The 18,588-nt window shown below is 33.2% G+C and overlaps 3 protein-coding genes and 1 long non-coding RNA gene across 7 annotated transcripts; 2 read left to right on the top strand and 2 right to left on the bottom strand.

Moving 5' to 3' along the window:
* The first annotated feature begins 1,681 nt into the window (after positions 1-1,681).
* On the top strand, positions 1,682-4,647 carry LOC133670275 (uncharacterized membrane protein At4g09580-like). 2 transcript variants are annotated; one of them, XM_062090805.1, is made up of 5 exons: positions 1,682-2,324; positions 3,149-3,419; positions 3,531-3,701; positions 3,842-3,901; positions 4,105-4,647. In XM_062090805.1, the coding sequence occupies exons 1-5, from the start codon at positions 2,044-2,046 to the stop codon at positions 4,234-4,236; spliced, it is 915 nt and encodes a 304-aa protein (XP_061946789.1). In that variant the 5' UTR covers positions 1,682-2,043; the 3' UTR covers positions 4,237-4,647. The 2 variants fall into 2 exon arrangements, with proteins under 2 accessions (XP_061946789.1, XP_061946790.1); XM_062090806.1 differs by lacking the exon at positions 3,842-3,901 and having other exon boundaries at positions 1,683-2,324.
* Positions 4,648-7,515: 2,868 nt separating this feature from the next.
* Positions 7,516-11,090, bottom strand: LOC133669348 (large ribosomal subunit protein bL21c-like). Of its 2 annotated transcripts, none has more exons than XM_062089444.1 (5): positions 10,654-11,090; positions 10,190-10,270; positions 8,770-8,871; positions 8,577-8,651; positions 7,516-7,735 (listed from the first exon to the last, which is right to left on the bottom strand). In XM_062089444.1, exons 1-5 carry the CDS (start codon positions 11,005-11,007, stop codon positions 7,664-7,666), a joined length of 684 nt encoding a protein of 227 aa, XP_061945428.1. In that variant the 5' UTR covers positions 11,008-11,090; the 3' UTR covers positions 7,516-7,663. The 2 variants fall into 2 exon arrangements, with proteins under 2 accessions (XP_061945428.1, XP_061945429.1); XM_062089445.1 differs by lacking the exon at positions 7,516-7,735 and adding an exon at positions 7,802-8,010.
* Positions 11,091-12,376: 1,286 nt separating this feature from the next.
* Positions 12,377-13,875, top strand: LOC133670070 (subtilisin-like protease SBT3.6). The gene is made up of 3 exons (XM_062090493.1): positions 12,377-12,637; positions 12,730-12,827; positions 13,642-13,875. Exons 1-3 carry the CDS (start codon positions 12,432-12,434, stop codon positions 13,719-13,721), a joined length of 384 nt encoding a protein of 127 aa, XP_061946477.1. The 5' UTR covers positions 12,377-12,431; the 3' UTR covers positions 13,722-13,875.
* A 460-nt stretch (positions 13,876-14,335) lies between these two features.
* On the bottom strand, positions 14,336-16,572 carry LOC133670071 (uncharacterized). 2 transcript variants are annotated; one of them, XR_009834006.1, is made up of 3 exons: positions 15,423-16,540; positions 14,959-15,342; positions 14,336-14,750 (listed from the first exon to the last, which is right to left on the bottom strand). It is a non-coding gene; the product is annotated as an uncharacterized LOC133670071 (long non-coding RNA). The 2 variants fall into 2 exon arrangements; XR_009834005.1 differs by having other exon boundaries at positions 14,959-16,572.
* Positions 16,573-18,588: the final 2,016 nt, after the last annotated feature.

Here is an 18,588-nt window from a genome sequence, read left to right as displayed (position 1 = left end):
ATCTGAATGTAATATTCTAAGAGGTGTAGAGAATCTCATTCTCTTTTAAATAATCCTTGAAATATGTCAAATATTAACCACCTCGATCTAATCGAAGTTTCTTAATACTTATTCCAATATGTATTTCAATTTTATTATAATTTATATTGAACCTGAGTATTTTAAATTCAGGTATATATAAACCATTTGTATAATTACTGGATCTGTAAAAACATTATTATTATAAATAATTAAAAAAACAACATTTGTCCTCAATAATAAATTTAAATTCATTTAATACTAAATAAGATGGAAATAATATCTTAAAATACTAGAACTAAATAACAATTATAAAATTCTAATATCAGCCAATTAGGCAAAACAAAATAACTAGTTCCTATAACTAATGCATAACTAGTTTCTACAGCTAATGCAGCAACTCTTTCTTCATTACTATGTCGTGAGTCTATTTTGTCTTCAACTAATCTTCTACTTTTTTTTAGTTTATGCATGCATTTACAAATGTAAAAACCATATAGTTTTTCTGTTTAATAGACAACCCCTAAAAATAAGAGGTATAGCTTTCTATTTAGAGAGATATCCCAAAAACCCTATAAATTGGCAAAATATCAATTTGCTCCGTGAATAATATTCATATATTAATTTAGGATAATTTTAGAAATTAACTCAATCAAGTCCTTACTTAATTTTTCTAGGTTTAGAAATATAATCCTTATATTAATTATATTTTAGTCCTTAATTTCTAAAATATATTTTAATTAAATCATACTTAATTAAATCATTCGAGTTTAATTTTTGACTAATGATTCTTAATGTGTATGACTCATTAAGTTCCTAATATGTTGAACCACATACAAATGATAATTCTTATTAAATAGAACTAAATAAATTAAACAATTTAATTTATTATAAATTCAACAATTGATTAATTTATAGTTGAAAACCATGTGCATCGTCTAGTAACATGTCATGATCCCTCAAATATACCAGTTCAAACCGGTTTGGCTCGGTTTTTTTCGGGTTTGGGTTCTGTTCAGTTTTTTCGGTTTCAGGCTTATAAAACTAAAACCGAACTGGTTGGTTTTTTTAAAATTTTAATCGGTTTAATTGGTTTTTTTTACGATTCGGTTTTTTCGATAATTTTTTTCTAGTTTTTTCAGTATTTCAGGTTTTTTGCTTAGCTCTAATTAATATCAATCAGTTAGTTATTCATTGGATAAAAATCTTGGGAAAAAAAAGAATTTTTTCGGTTTATTTTTTATAATTTCACATTATTTTTTAGTCAACACATGATATGTAAACTAAACAAAAAGGCAAGAAGAAATTCCATGTAAAATTATATATAAAAACAAAAATCATATAAAATAATAAAGAAAAGCAAGAGTTTATTGACAAAATGCATCGTTTACCTTGACTTGTATTCTAATATTCTATTTAATAGCGTAAGAAAAATTATTTTTTAAAATGTTTTTTATTTAAAATTATAATAAAATTTTTTTTATAAATAATTAAAAAATATCAAATAAAATTATATTTAAAATAAATGATTTTTCAAAAACACCATTAAAACAAAAAAAAAGCACACAGCGTATGATTTATGATTTGTAATTCCAAGAAACTAACCCCACCATTATTTACCTACTCTCACACACCTCTTTAATACCAAATTAATTACTATTTAAATATAACATAAAATTCAATCTTTCCTTCCATTCCTTTTGAGTTCTTTTCTATTCTCTCTTGAAAACACCGAAAAGAAACGCATTGCCATTGCAATCTCAATTTCATTCCCTCTATCCTTGTTTGTCTCTCTAGGGCTATATTTTTATGATTCCGAAATTAAAACCCAGAATTCAAAATCTAAAATTTCTTTGAAATTCCAACCCAGCTCAAATCTTTCTTCAAAACCCCATGATTTTTTTGCCCCAGATCAAAATGGGTTCAATTCAAAACGATGACATCACAAGCTAATAAACGTCAAAATTATTCCACCGAAAACCCACAAATTTTCATTTTTTTTTTCTTTTTTGGTAATTTAGATTTATGGCATCAGCAAGGAATCTAGTAGTTGAAATAGCAGCAGGAAACGAGAGAGGGAAGGTGTTAACGATGAGAGATGAAGAGAAAGCTAAAGAGGACGATTCACCCTCTGCTAAAAGGTCTAAATTTGAGAGATTTCCATTGACAAGATGGGAATTAGCTGCTGCTCTTGGGGTCTTTTTAGTCTTTTCAACTGGTTTGTTTTGTATCTACTTGACAATGCCTGCTGCTGATTATGGCAAGCTCAAGTTGCCTCGTTCTATTTCAGATCTTCGCTTGCTCAAGTATGCCGCCCTCTTTTTCTACTTTTTTTAATTTCAATTTTCTGGGTTCTTTTTTTAATGCTCAAATTTTGATGGGTTTTAATTTGTTTGGTTTTTGGGTTATTGGGTAGTGTGTATGGATAGATTATTTGAAATGGCTTAGGATGTTTTCGGGTTCTATTGATTGGTGTTTGTGAATCATAAGGATTTGATGCTAAAAAGTCAGCTAAATATTGATGGAAGCAGTTTTCCTAATTAAAATACCTTGGTTTTGTTGGTTAATTTATTGAGGTACGGGGGTTGTTGAATTCTGGAAGTTGTTTCTAAGTGTAAGGAGATGTTGCATTGATAGATTTAATTTGCTTCTTCATGTGTAATTGTTATCAAGCTTGAAAACCTAAAAGTGAAAGGGTTTTGATGTTTGTTTGTGGTGAAACTCAGAAATGGGATTTAAGTTCTTTCATGCTAGATTACGGTTGTGATCATTGGAATGGGATGAACATTCTTTGTTCAAGAGATTGATGAAAATTTTATGGCAGATTAAGTGTTTTTTGTAGATTATTTGACTTTGTCTCAGAAATGGAGCGCCGAGTTAGATTATCAATTTCAGCCTTATTAGTCTATATAAATTGCTTAGATTTGTAATGTACAATCTGTGTATGTGTTGGTTTTGATCTTCTAATTGTTTGCCATGCATGTTTGGAAGTCAGTTCCTCGTGCTAAGTTGTGTTAAAAACCAAAATGAACTGTTTAGTGGCTAAGCATTCCTGTCAATTACTTTCTATATATCCTTATTCTGACTGTGTAATATTTTCACTGAATACATTGCTCTTTATTTGCTTCAGAGACAATCTTGCAACATATGTGAGTGAATATCCAGCACAGTTCATTCTGGGCTACTGCTCTACTTATATCTTCATGCAGACCTTCATGATTCCTGGAACAATTTTCATGTCATTACTAGCTGGAGCTCTTTTTGGCATTGTTAGGGGACTCTTTTTAGTTGTCTTCAATGCCACAGCTGGAGCGTCTTCCTGCTTTTTCTTGTCTAAGTTGATTGGCAGGCCTCTAGTTAATTGGTTGTGGCCTGAAAAAATGAGATTTTTTCAGGCAGAGGTACTATTCTTATAATGTGTTGGGAATTAACAATCTTACTACAATCTTCATATGTTTGTTTTTCATTATATTCCACATTTCTGTAATACCTTTAACTCTTTTGGAATTCAGATTGCTAAGCGAAAGGAAAAACTGCTGAATTACATGCTCTTCTTGAGAGTAACTCCAACGTTGCCCAATCTTTTTATCAATTTGGCATCTCCAATAGTGGACATACCATTTCATATTTTCTTTTTGGCTACTTTACTAGGTCTTATTCCTGCTTCATATATCACTGTCAAGGTAAGTTTTTCTACTTATTCCCTGGTTAATCAAACTAAGGTGGCTTATTTTGTGGTTTCTCTTTGAAGTCTGTGACTCAATTCATGTTCTTGCTTTAGTGATTGCTTGCCCTTCCAAACATTTGTGTTGCTTGTTTTCAGATCATTTCTGGAATATTATATTTGAACTGCGACATATATTCATCAATATTGCACCGTTTGGTAATTTGCAAGGAACCTTTTGCTACATATCATTATTAGTTCACATTGTAGAAATTTGGATAAATAGTGATCACATGGTGGTGGAAAAAAGTTATTTGTATAGGGCCTACTAGCAACGTTCATGAAAATGATGCTGATAAAATTGTTATTTGGATAATTAGCATCATCTTGCTAATCATGTTGCTTCTCTTTCCCAACATCAGGCTGGCCTTGCTCTTGGGGATCTCAAGTCAGTTAAGGATCTATATGATTTCAAAACTTTGTCTGTGCTCTTCCTTATTGGATCCATTTCTATATTTCCTACCCTTTTAAAGAGAAAGCGGATATATGAGTGAAGGTTGTATTGGTGAGGCTCTCCCACCAAAGTTGGCTTAATAGAGATCTCTTGACTGTTTGCTTAGAGGATCTGAAAAATGCCGCTGGGCGGCACCCTTCTTTTTGCCACAAACACACAGCAGGACACCTGCTTCGCATGTGATACACATGGATTGATTAATTCTCCCCTATGACAGATAAAGATACAAAAGTACATGTTTCTTCTTTATAATCTTTTTTTTTTTTCATGTAATGTTGATTCAATGATCTCCCAATATGGATTATGTATACAGTTGGTAGCCAGCAATGTTCTATGAAGGTGTTGTAATCCTTCGTGATCTTTGAAAGATTAATGCGAGGTTGTATTGCTGTTGATTGTAACAACTAACTAAGGTAGCATTGACAGATTATTGGCTTTCTGGTTTTGCTTATTCATTAATCAGCAGAAGACTGAGCAGAAACACAAGCACTGGTCATGAAATGCATGCTAGCAATGTTGAATGGCAAATGTTATGAATGCAACAACTCGTGTAAGAACCGGACATAATTCAGTCAGTTTTACCTGAGGGATGCAGCAAGTCAGGAACAGGCTGCAGGACTTTGCAAAGTCCTTGTTCCAGTCACCTGGCTCAGGTTTCTGAAAACTGAAAAGCAATCGAGACCTCTCCTCCCGATGGTGATTTTCAGGTTGTAAATATGATGGAAGACTTGTCACGTTAAGAGAAGCATATTGATTCCTCGTGATTCGCGAAGGATTGAAAACATTAAAAAAAAAAAAAATTCTCCTTTGATTCGACCAGAAAACCGGTATCTCTGAAAGCATTGATCTGGAAAAAAAAAACAAAGGGAGAACGTCATGTGATAATGTTCCTGCCATCTGTAATATTGGAAAAATGAACAGGACTTCAATTTCAATCCACTACTGTAAGTAAGCAGTGTTTCGTCTTATTTGATTAGCAATCCTGCACACATTAGAGAAGTCGAGGGTCATAATAGGAGAATGGAGCTTCACATTCACCATTACCGAGAGAATGAATAAAGAAAAGAATTGCAGAGAGAACGAGAAGAAAAAAAACAAAAGGATGCATTTTAAAAAAAAAAAAAAAACAAACATTAGACTGTAGAAGGTTCTTTCTATCAAAGTAGACGCAAGTCACGCAAGAACAAAAGAAGTCTTCTTTCATTTAAATTCCAATCAAGGCTCGTCAAATCTATAGAGGCCATGCCCTTGTCTCATCTCCATGTAACGGTAAGGACTAAGACAACCGAAAGCAAGCAGAGTTTAGATCAGCCACTTCGCCCAAAAATTCATAAGAGCTGGCCATTTTACGACTTTCGCATCAGTTTCGATGGAAACGCCGCGTATATCATGTTAAAAATTTTGAATTTATTTTTATTTTTAAATTGTTTTAACTTGCTAATATCAAAAATAATTTTAAAAAAATAATTATTTTAATATATTTTTAAATAAAAATTATTTTAAACCACCATTACTATTATAATCCTATAATCCAAACAATCAATCAATGATAAAGAAATAAGCTGCAAAGAGATAACAAAGAAGTCAGAGGAAAATAGGGTTCTACCTAAAAGACTTGCATAATTCGAGTAGAAAATGAAATTATGAAAGTCTTTACCCATCAAATCACATGAAAATAAACAATCATCGGCAGTTTGCTATCAAGCATGTATACACGAAAGATCAGCTTTGCAGTTTTATAAGCATCAGGAGTTATAGCAGAATAAAAGACTTAATTTTCCATGTGGATGAATTAATTCACACTTGATTCTTTTTATTTTTTAATTAATGTGGGTGTCCGGGCTAGTTTATGCGCACCTCGACTAATCTCACGAGGCCTGAAGTTAACGACCATGTAAAACTCCAGTAGCTCTAAAAAAACTCGAACTCGTGATCATTAGAAAGCAAACTCAAAACCTGATCAGTTGAACTATTCCTCAAGGTTAATTCATATGTGATTCTTAGTGGTTAGCAAAGTTAGTTAGTAGTTGGCTGTTAATAACGGTAACCTAGTTAGAAATGGAAGGCTAAGAGTGTATAAATTCTTCTGTATCAATACCTTGGAAGATATTAAAGAAGCTTACAAAGATGATCCTCTCAAACAAAAAACATCAGATGATTAATCCAGACAGCTAGCCAGATTATTCTTATTAAGGACGGGTGATATTTAAAAATAGAGTGGTGATTGGCTCTGAGAAAAATCTAAGAACAAAATTAGTAATGAAAGTTCATCATTCTTGTATTGAAGGGTATGTTGGTATTCAAAATTCATACAAGAGATTGAAGGTTATGTTCTTACAAGTCTTTTTGTTCACGGAAGGAGTTATTCAACAAGCTAGGGGTCAAGTTGCTTATGAGCTCTGCTGACCATCTTCAAACTGATGGCAAACAGAAAGGATGAATTAGTGTCTAGAAACCTATCTTAGGTGCATGGAAATGCACAATTCAAGAAAATGGTATCAATGACTATCTATTGCATAGTGATGGTACGACACTAGCTTCTATTCAATAATTAAAATGTCTCCTTTTGATATTCACCATCTCAAAGAGAATGATCTAATCGAGAGACTTTCACAGTCGTTGTAGTGGAGGAAGAGATATAGAGGAGAAGTAGTGTAGATCAATTTTTACAATTACAATTGAAGAAGGCAAGAAACAGAATGAAACAAGAAGCACAAAAAAGAAAGAACTAGAGGGAATTTGTCGTGGGTGATTATGAGTGTTTAACGTTATAGCCTTATCAAAAAAAAAAAAACGTTGGCTTTGAGGGATTTCGAGCTCAATCCATGATTTTATGGTTCTATCTGATCGTTCAAATAGTTAGAGCAATAGCATATAGATTGCAATTACCAAAAATAAGCATCAATTCATTCTGTCTTTCATGTTTCACTATTAAAGAAAAAGGTAGGCAGTAATGTTGTGGTAGCTACTGAAGAAGTTACAGCATGAAGGATCAGCTTGGCAGTTTTTAAGCAACAGGAGTAGGAGTTGTAGCAGAATAAAAGACTTAGCAGTAGCACATTTTGCATGTAGATGAATTAATTCACATGTGATTCTTAGTAGTAAGTTGGTAATTAATAACGGCAAGTTAGCTAGGAATGAAAGGCAAAAGGTCCGTATAAATTCTTTTGTATCAATACCTTGGAATACAAGTTAAAACTGATGAGCTTTTTGCAGAATCTCTTTCTCTGTACTATATCTTCTATTTCTCACTATTGTTAAGGGTTAACCTTAACAATTATGTCATCCACTACACTTTTGCGTTCTACAAATAATTCACTTGTGCAAAATTAATTTTCATTATTCAACATCAGAAGTCACTATTCAATCTAAACGTTGCCCTGTAAGGGGAATTACAACAACATCAAAAGTAAAAAAGAAACTTCACAGTGCATCGAGAGCATTCAACCAAACCTCTCCAGAAAATCCTATGAATCAAGAGTAGATACAGGGTAGTCTTGATAGCCAGTGATACCTGTTATCCTTATCCGAGTATTTGGCTGCATAATTGAGTAAAGCAGTTTCAAAAACATCAGGCAGCAGAAAGTCCTTTCTATCAATCAAAGTAGACAAAAGAACAATGGAAGTCTTCTTTCATTAAATTTCATTTATTAAGGTTTGACCCACATACTCGGTAACTAATGTGGCAGCTTAAGTGGTAAGTGCCACATTAAGTACCCCCAATGCAGCTGGGGCTGCTACCGCACCTTCTATATTTACCCATTTGGATACAAGAAGCTCCTTATGCGATCCACCTCAAACCATGGTCAAAACACTGCTTTTGAAGAAAGAAAAAACCACCAGGTTTACTTAACCATTGTAAAACCACCAGGAATTACTAAGATACCTCCCTTTATTTGTTGTATATCAATGAAAAATTTTCTTCTCATCTTTTATTATGCAAATAATACATGTTCTTTTGTGTCATTTTATTGGCAACAAAACTTCTAATATCAGTTTTCACCAAATACTTCCGAAACGTTCTTTCTTTCAACAAGACATTTAGCCAAAGAGTTCTCCAACAAAACTTTCTTCTCCATGGGAGCTTTTTTCTTTTTTCACACCACAACTGCAAAACTCATAACTAAGACAAGCAGGCACCAAGTAAGCTAAATACAACATCTCGATCTTAATAAACTCTCCTATATGTTGGTATCTCTAGCATTACCCGTTAATAATTGTGGTGTTAAATAGTAAACGAGTGCTAGTTAAAGTGTTGGAATCTCTAGCATTACTAATTAGAGAAAAGGATAGCCACAGCTTACTCAACTCACACTTCAAATAAAACTTTTGAAGTTAATGTGCCTGTAATGCATGAAGTGAAAAACAAAACAGATTTACCTGTCGGTGACCAATATTTCTCCTGTAGTTTTTCTTCTTCTTGTATTTGAAGACAATCTTTTTAGCATCTAATCCCTGCAATAATAATACAAGTGAAAAAATTAAGGGCCCAAAGAGAGTCGGAGAACAAAAATAAAAGTAAAAGGCCATCTGAAAGAAAAGATACATATAATCAGACAGTCATGAAATCTACCTGCTCTTCAACTACAGCATGAACAGTAGCATTAGTCACCACTGGTTTTCCAATATAGGCACTTGTTCTTGTTCCCACAAGTAACACCTTATTCAGATTTACCTGCAGAAGAATCAAAGACTGAACTTTTAAATCAAGGCAAAATGCAAACTGTGAAAGAAACTACAGCCAAAACCAGATACATAATGTTTCTCTAATAGAAAAATAAGGAATAATCAATTAGATCTTTTCTAACATTGAGCCAGAGATGCAAGCCAGTGTAATCCATAAATAGAATCCTTGGTTGATTATCAGCTTTTTATTTATAACAAGAAATAGTAGCAGCACTGAGATTTCTTCTTCTTCTTCTTTTTTTTTGGAGGTAAAAAAGAAATAGAATGAAAAAAACAAATAGAGATGAAAACTGGATGTCAACACCAGAGAGGTCATGTTAAGCCAGAACACATTACATTCAACAACTTACTCAGGGAAAATCTCTCAAATTCTGTAATTTGTGTAAGAATTGGACATAATTAGTCATGACAGTTTTAGTTTTAGGATCTACAACACGTTAAAAAACTATGTGCAGATCTCTAACATGGGCGTTCCGGCTTTTCCTGAAAGCTATCTAGACTTCTCCCCAGTTGAATTTTCAGGATGTACGGGTAATGAAAAGTTCTTGCACATCATGGAAGCAAATCATTTCCTACACGTGAAAGATTAGAAATATAAACAACCAGCTAATTGATCTGACCTGCAAGCAGGATGGTTTCTCTAAAGGTGTATTTTTTTATGAAAAACTCTCTTTTTTCAGTGTCATAGGCAATGCCTTTGGTTTAAAAAAAGCATTGCCTTTTTGTTCATGGCATGACCGGATATCCATAAAATCCAGTCATGGCCTTGTCCTACATGGCTCAACTGATACTGCAATATCCGATTCTGCAGTGATTTGAAAACATTATCGTAGGAAATGCAGCATCCTTCTGGATTTTCACATGGCTGATTGAAATCAAAATAAAAATGATTTGGAAAATTGCATTTAAAATCAATGCTTTTCGAATATCTAAAGGCATTGTCGCCTCTTAAAAGTGGGGTAAAAAAAACTTTTTTGCATGAGAGAATACGCCCACTGTACAAAATATTGGCAAATGTACAGAATTTCAAGTAACTACAATCACTGGCAGTGAGCTGTCTTTTCATCATTGTTTGATCAGCAATCAAGCATGCACTTGAGGATGACATTATGAGATTGGAGCTTCACATTCACCATTGAAGAGAGAAAAAAGGTCCCATAGCAATCCCAAATCGAAGTTAAGAGTAGACAAGAGAACAATTCTTACCACGTAAGCTACCAACACATGCTAACCACGTGAAGGTTGCAACTAGCTAGGAAAATATTTTAACTAATCAAGATACAAAAGGAAATGGTAGCAACCTATACCTTATCATTGACATTAGCACCTTTTAGCCTCTGCACATAGAGCCATCGCCCCGGGATAACAATGTACTGGCGAGATCCTACCTGAAAAAAGAATTGAAACACAAGCCCCAGAGCAAAAAGCAGACAAATTATGCAAAAGTCACTAACAGGGAAACCATAAAAGAACAACAACAAATCTTCTCAAAACCTCTAAATTACTCCGCATTACATTCACCATTGGAAAAAAGAAAACAATCAGAGTCATTGATTAGCAAAATATTAGTCTGCCGAGGCATAAATGGCAGCTAGATTATAGCTTAAAACCAGAAAATCACTTAGCTAATCATAAACTCACACTTGAAACAAAAACTATAACTAAAAACCATCTGGGTAGTCAGAAAATCAATCAAAAAACACTCACGTCAATCAAAAACACATCTTTAATGGCCCAAAAATTAGAATTTCCACTGTCATTCAGTACTCACCATAACAACAGCAAAAATCTCCTCACGCTTGGGTGGCTCTTCCTTAGCAACCTCAACCACCTGCGTGGCAGCAGGCTCAGGGTTAGCCTCTGACACAGGTACTTCAGGCTCTGCTTCAACAACAAGAGCTTCAGATTCAGAAAACTTGGGGGGATTGGCAAAAAATGTGGGTCTTTTAGAGAAAATAAGAGAAGAGGAGGATAAATTTTGAGTGGTCTTTGATAAAGACCCGGAATTGGGTTTGGAGAGGCAAAGAGATTTAGAGAGAGGTGGGTTTTGGGCATTGGAGATTTTGCATTGAGTGGTTAAAGAAGAACAGAGAGCTACAAGTGTTGTGGAAGAAGAAGTAGCCATTGTTTTGGAAATGAGAGCAGCGAAAAGCTCTCCCCTTTTGTGCTGTTTCTTATTTAGCTTTGAAGCTGGGCGCTTGAACCGACTTATCCTATCCGTTTACATTTCAATTATTAATATACCCTTGATTTTTCTCTCATTTTCGATGTTTTCCATTTATTTATTTATTTATTTTAAGTTTATGAATTTGTAAATTTCCTCCCTCTCACGGGAATTAACCCAGCCCAGATTAATCACTCTTTTTTTAATTACAAAAAAAAAATATTTTTATTTTTTATTTTAGTATTTTATTCTCAAACAAACATTTAAATTTTATTTTTTATTTTTTATTTTTTGCTCTTTTTGTTTTTCAAAACTATTAATCACGTGCTTCCGTTCAACTTATGTCAATTTGATGACACGTCACTTACTTGACGCCATTAAATTACATTTTTTTATTATAAAAACCTTAAAAAATGTTTTGTATGAGGTAAATTTCTGAATTTTTTTATTTATATTTTTCATTATTGTCAATAATTATCTATGAAACCCAACATAAATGAGTGTCGATTAGTTGAACTTCCAATTCAATTGATCCAGGAGATTGATAATATTAATATAAATAATTATTTATTTTATTTAGAATGCATTAAATTGATATAAAAAGTGCGTTTTAAAAAACATCTGAAAAGAGAACTTCATTAATTAATGTAAAAATTAAGAATAAAGTAAGAAGTTTGTACCAATTAGTTGGGTTTTACGAATCCCAATATTTTGAGAAAATGGAAAACTTCAAATTAATCTCGAAATTATCCATTATCAATTAGGTTTCTAAATTAAAAACTTCCGAATCTAGTATCTAAAGTTTCAAATATTCATCAATTAAGTCCTTCCTCCTTATATGAAAAACACTTGGTTTTTTCACAAAAAAAACATCATAGATTTTTTTTATATAAAAAAAAAACTTTAACTCAATTTATAATATAAAAAAATATTTGAGATGATAATAATAATTATTATTATTTAAAATATTTTTTATTTAAAAATATATTAAAATATAATTTTTAAAATTTTAAAATTTAATTTTAACATTATGATCAAAATAATTTAATAATAAAAAAATAATTAAAAATAAAAAAAATGCTCTTATTAAAACGCGGGTCAAACACGCCAAAGAGACCACAATCGATACCCATTAGATCTATATATAAAAAAAAAAATCAGTGAATAATGAAAAATTGTAAAAAGAAAAAAAGAAAAAAGAAAAAAAAGAAGCCACGTAGCGCGTAAGAAGACATGGGTGTCCTCAAACGGCGAAGATCCCAAACATAAAACGACAAAGGTAACTTGGTGGCTAAGCGCAGTACGATATCGTTGAATTAATCTGATTTAAAGCCATTTAACTTTGTGTATATAAGAAAGAGAAGAAGCAGAGCTCAAAATCCAATATGCACAGAAGAACCAAATTCTCCTTCTTTTCATCACCATCGTTAATTTTGTTGTTGCTCGTCGTCATCTTTGTTATCGAAATGGCCGAGTCTGTTCCATCAACGGCTGATTCATCAAAATCGGTTCAGATTGTCTACACTGAGAAACCTCAGGATGAGGAGCCTGAGGCTTACCATATCCGAACCCTCGCCTCTGTTCTTGGCAGGTAGTGCCGTGGGGTTTGTCGTTGTAATTCAGATCCGTATGATTATTTATGAACTGGGTTTTCAGATTTGGTGTGTTTTTTGTATTGTATAGCGAGGATGCTGCAAAGGAGGCATTGATTTATAGTTACAAGACAGCTGCAAGTGGATTCTCTGCCAAGCTGACACCAGAACAAGTTGAACAAATCTCAAGTATGCATCTTTTTCTTAATTTCTGATTGAATTGCTTTCATAGGTTAATGGGCTTTTTTTTTAATTTAGAATATTGTTGTTAGAATTGGAATTGAGCTTGTATGTTTTGAGATTAGAAAAGTGTGAAGACTTTTTTAAATTTTCACTTCTGAAAATCTTGAAGTTGTTAATCTTCTTTTGTCTTCTTCATAGATTGATCGTCTTGTTTTGACTATCGTGTTCCTTAATCCGTAGGTTAAAGGGGAAGAACTAATTGAGGTTTCTTTCTTTTTAAGGTAGAATTAGATCCTTGACATGGGAGCCTTTATTTGTTTATCTTCAAGTTGATGGATTTATTATTTAGGCTCTCTACATAAGAATTTTGCATGAATTTATTGATGGATAATGGATTTCGTGAAGTCTGCTTTTCATTGGCTGTTGTGGTATGCTATATGCTTTGAATTATACTCGGAGTTTTGATAAATCAGCATGTGCTTTTTCATGATATTACTTTTCAATATCATAAGCTAATACTTGAGAAAATCCTGTTTAACTGTGTGTAATTCTTTGTTTGCAAAACAACCAATTTCAAATGCATATGATACCTACGAAAGGAGGCGTGAAATATGAGGTGCATGATGGCTGTTATTGGAGGTGGTGGTTTTGGTTCACGTTTAAGACAGTGTCTGTATGCTCCCGACACTGTTGAATGTTTTTGACTTTTGAATTACCATTTAGAATTGTGCATTGGATATATTTTCACATGTCCTTTTCTGCCATTAGCAATATTGACAAATCTTTAATCTCATAATCATGTACTTGCTTTTCATTGCAGAACTACCAGGTGTTCTTCAGGTTGTCCCCAGCAAGACACTTCAGCTGCATACAGGACCTGGGATTGGGAGGCTGCATTAAGTATTTGGAACTATGTATCTGACAAATAAATAGCTATCGAAGCCCTTCCCAACTCCTCTCATGTGTATAAACAAGTTTATCCTGTGTCCTGCACTCCTGTGCACTGTGTTTGTACCGCAAACATTTAGCATATATATAAAGTTCTGGATCTAAATCTCGTAGTTTTTTTATGTTTTACATTGCTTTTACGTTATGAATATGATTTGCATGAAGCATTACTATCTGGCATTTTATATTTATTCACAAGTTTGAGATTCAATTCATTTTAGTATCTGGAGAGGAAGTTGGTAAAAAATGGCCCTTAGGTTCTATATGTTTTCTCCACTTATTGTCAGCTAAAGCATAAATCTCGACATGTGAATGTTAAAATGTGCCTGGGCAACCATGATTTAAGGCGCATATTATGTCCATTGATGAACTTGACTTGAAAAGGTCAAGACGTGATGTTAAGACAAGTGCAACTTTAGGGTTTTTTTTTTTTTTTTTGTACAAGCAGGAAAAATAATTATGCCAAAGGACTGCTCTAGGACCAAATCTATTTGATGATCATGTCAAAATAATGATCTTTCAGGGCCATTGAGTAAATGATGTTGTCTTCCCATGACAGATTGAAGTAGAACAAAATTGTCTCATGTTCTGTTGCAAATATGAAGAAATGCTTCCTTCAGAAAATACATCTCTGATTTCTCTCTAGAAAACAGAAAAGGCAAGATAGATACTCCACACTTCCCTTCCTCTTAATTGTTTTGTTTCCTTAAAATTGCCCCAGTATAGGATTTGCCTCATATAGACTTGAACAACATAAATTTTTATTCTCTAGACACAATGCTTATGAAATAATAAAACTAACTTTCATCACTTACATACCAGATAGTATTTTGAAAGTTGATTTGCAAAGGGAAACCAATTAAAAATAATGACACCTCGGCATTAGAATTTATTGATGGCCAGTGCACAAAACATCAGACTTTGAGATGAGCATGTTCTGACGACAGCTTGGGCAACATCTTGTGCTCGCATCATCACAACCTACATTAAACAATTCTTAAATTTGTAAATATCCTATCTTCATCCTGGATCAATTAGAAGACATGATGTGATGTACATGATTCCCACTGGGAAAGAGAAGTTTCAGCCAAATTCAAGTGGTTTTACTAGTTCAGAATTAGAACACAGCTAATAAAGGGCTTGATTACAAGTCTCTGGACAATCAATGCACAAAGCACAAGCATGTTACCTGAGTGCTGCTGGAGATGGGTTGCAAGAGTGCGATTGCACCAGCAACCCCGGCTTTCGCACTAGCTATGATGGCAGACGAGATTCCAGGGCAGCAGCGTAGCAATAAACAACAATGAGGACTCTGGTCTGCTCAACCTGATCCCTCGAGTCATTTAACCACAAAGGTGCTGTGACCTGGTCGAGAACCATTTGAGAGTCCGGAGTTTAACAGTGGATTGTAAAGCATGAACATCATTGATCCTTGACTCGAGCAAATTTCAGCACCTCAGAGTGAACATCATCAACAGAGGCAGCTGAAAATGTAGCACCAGATCGGATCCATTGATGACAGCACTAATGAAATGCTTGCATGATTCTACTAAATCCTATGCCATACATGCAGCTGCAAAAAAAGCAAGCATTCAGAGGTAGAGAGCATCTCAATATGATCCAGAAGTATAATTTTCTTCAACCAAATAAGACCTTTCATAAGAATCCCAATGCAAATAGCCCTTCACACATGATGACAACTATACTGCACCAAGAGCACAGAATCTCTTTATTCAGAAATTAACACTCGTATGCGTACGCAAAAGGCAGGCATTACAAGTATCCGATCTAGTATAAACTTTCTGTAAATGATAAGCGAGCAATTAGAGCACAGTTCAAAGACAGGTAAGTTCCCTACACAAAAAATCCCTCATTTAAACACATTAACCAAACCGAAAAAGCGTAAGACAGGGTAAAATAGATCAAAGTTTCACATGAAGGCATATCATATGCGCCTACAGCTGCTGCATCTTTTCCCTACACATACAAATTTAAGTAAAAAATAACTAATTACACTTGATCTTAGACAAAAGGCCAGGAAAAGTACATATAACTATTTCCAGTAAACGTAGCAGTATTTACAACAACAAGAAGACTAATCAACTCCTTGTCTCTTAACTAACCAAACATTTGATAAACAATTAACTTAAAATATACCTCAAACACTAAAAAATCCTATAAATTGACACACTTAATTGACAAAAAAAAAAACCCTACAACTAATCCCTCCACTGAGCAAGCACTAAATATGAAATTAAGATAAAATTCGAAGCAAAACGCACTGATATCATAAGAAAAGACTACATATTTCAACTAATAATTACTCATTAAACTAAAACATCAATGTTTACAACAACCCAATATACTAAGTAGCAATGATCTCCTCTCTCTCTTCACTTATATGAACTGAAGCACACAAAATCTTTAAATCACCGCCAATAAAGACTCAAACTTTTAAACGAAACCCATAATTTGACAACCCCACATAAGACGTGATTGTTGCATCTTTAATCTTGTCAAAAACATGGTAAATTGGGATTTTGCGTACTCTTATTAAGTTATCTCTACACAGTCTAGTATTTAGAATTATTGGCAGCCTTTCCCGTAAGGGAGGCTTCCAAAAATTGGCGGGCAAGATCAACCTAAAGTAGGGCTGAACTCACTCGCCTTGAAGATGTGTTCGATGTACAAGGTGTCGGCACGACTCGCCATCTCTAAACGATCATAGACAAGTCGCCTTTCACCCCTGACAAGACGGGTTAATCCATTTCAACTTCTTATAGCTTTATTTATATTCAAGGTCCTAGACCCTAAACTCACATCTTCTCGATGTGGGATAAATAGAAGGCTTTTTATTCCGTTGCTTTGCTTCTGTTATGACCATTTGGATTTTAAATATTATGGTGTTTTAAAACATGTTTAGCATTATGGCTAAAATATTGTTTATTTAAATTTTAAAAAATTATTTAAAATTATTTTTTTTATTTTTTTGCATTGTTTTAATATGTTGATATTAAAAATAAATAAAAAAAATATTATTTTAATATATTTCTTAGTGAAAAATATTTTAAAACACAATATATACCAAACTCTCAGAAAGTCACTTAGTGAACACTAAAATGTCATACCAACTTTTTTTAGTGTAAGAAAAAATATCCAAGCACTACAAGCATGTTTAAAAAGGTAAAAAAAAAATACATTTTGGATCATGTACCCAACTAAGTTAAATTAGTTGGTATTTATTTAATTAAATAATAAAAAACATACAACGACAATAAATAAACCGAATTAAACCAAAAGAACTGATCATAATAATATGTCAAAAAAAAATGCTTGCCTAAAGAAAAGATATCAAAACTCAATTCCTAGCTATTCAAATGTGAAAAGATAAAATTAAAAAGACAAAAAAACTAGACCTAAATCAACCTTAGTTAGTATACCAAACCTACTGTCATACCTCAATTCTAGGTTATTCTCCAAAAATCACTTCTGTTTTTTCAAAATAAAAATCAAAAAAATAAAATAAAGGCTGGCAACTTGGAGAAAATAAGCCGGGGAATCAAGCTATAATTTTGGAGGAAATTCAAGACCTAATTGTACCCTATTATGCCAAAAAAATGGAGAAACAGTGCAAATTCAAGGTCAAATTAAATGATTATTGGATGAATTTGTATAAATATTAAGTCCAAGAACATAATTAAATTTTTAATAGACCAATTTGATTTAATCATTGGCCAAATTGAATTTTAATTATGTTTAAGAATTAATTTGGATCCAATTAAAGGATTTAATTAAGTGCAATGACTTAGTTATACTTTAAATGGGTCAAATTAATTTTATTTGGGGCTTAATTGGTGACAAATTAAGTTTGTGAGCCTAATTTGAGCTTAATTGAGAAGATTGAAATTTTAAGAGACCAAATTTAATTTTTACGAAGTTAATTGATTAAAATCATGGGTAAAATCGCAAGAAAATTGAAGTTTTGGGGTCAATTAGGGGTTAAATTGATAAAATTCGTAGCCAATGACCAATTAGCAAGAGGCGCAAAACTATAGGGACTTAATTAACTAAAATCGGGGGTGAAATTGAAGAAATTGAAAGTTTAATGGTCAATTAGGGGTTAAATTGCATAAATCTGAGACCAAGGACCATATTGCAAAAGGCGCGTAAATCCGAGGCTCAAACGGTAATTCATCAGGGGCTTAATTGCTTTAAATCAAAAGTTTATGGTCAATTAGGGGTTCCATTGTAACAAATTGAAAGTTGAAGGACTACATTGAATTTCGGCAAAATCCCTAATTTAACCTTAAATGACATCGTTTTGATCATTAAAAAAAAAGAAAAAAAGAAAAAAAAAAGAAGCAGACGACCCATCGTCTGGTTACTCTTCATTATCTTCCCTGTTTTACCCGAAAGAAACTATCTGGGTGCCTACTTTTCAGGTGCATTTAATGCTTCATTTCTCCATCAAATCTAACAAAACGTGCACACAAATGGACACCTGTAATTTCTCTACAACTTCATGTGAATAGCTTAGGATGAATGACAACGAGACGGTGCCGGCGCCAGCCTAAATAGGCCAACTCAGGCAGTCAAGGTTGTTAAAATCGCGATTCAACTCATAAAATCATACGATTTTACGAGTCAATATAGGTTTTATGTGCTAAATCATTCATAAAACTCGAAAATGAATAAAATCGGGTTAAAATCAGGTAAAATTGTTAAAATCGGGTGAAATCGCATAAATCGTGATTTCACCACCGATTTTACGAGTTTACCCGCAGAAGATAAAAATGCAATGTTGATGACAGGTATAGAC

Source organism: Populus nigra, chromosome 12 (genome assembly GCF_951802175.1).
Source record: "Populus nigra chromosome 12, ddPopNigr1.1, whole genome shotgun sequence".
NCBI lineage: Eukaryota > Viridiplantae > Streptophyta > Magnoliopsida > Malpighiales > Salicaceae > Populus > Populus nigra.
This window is presented reverse-complemented; position numbering and strand designations above follow the sequence as displayed.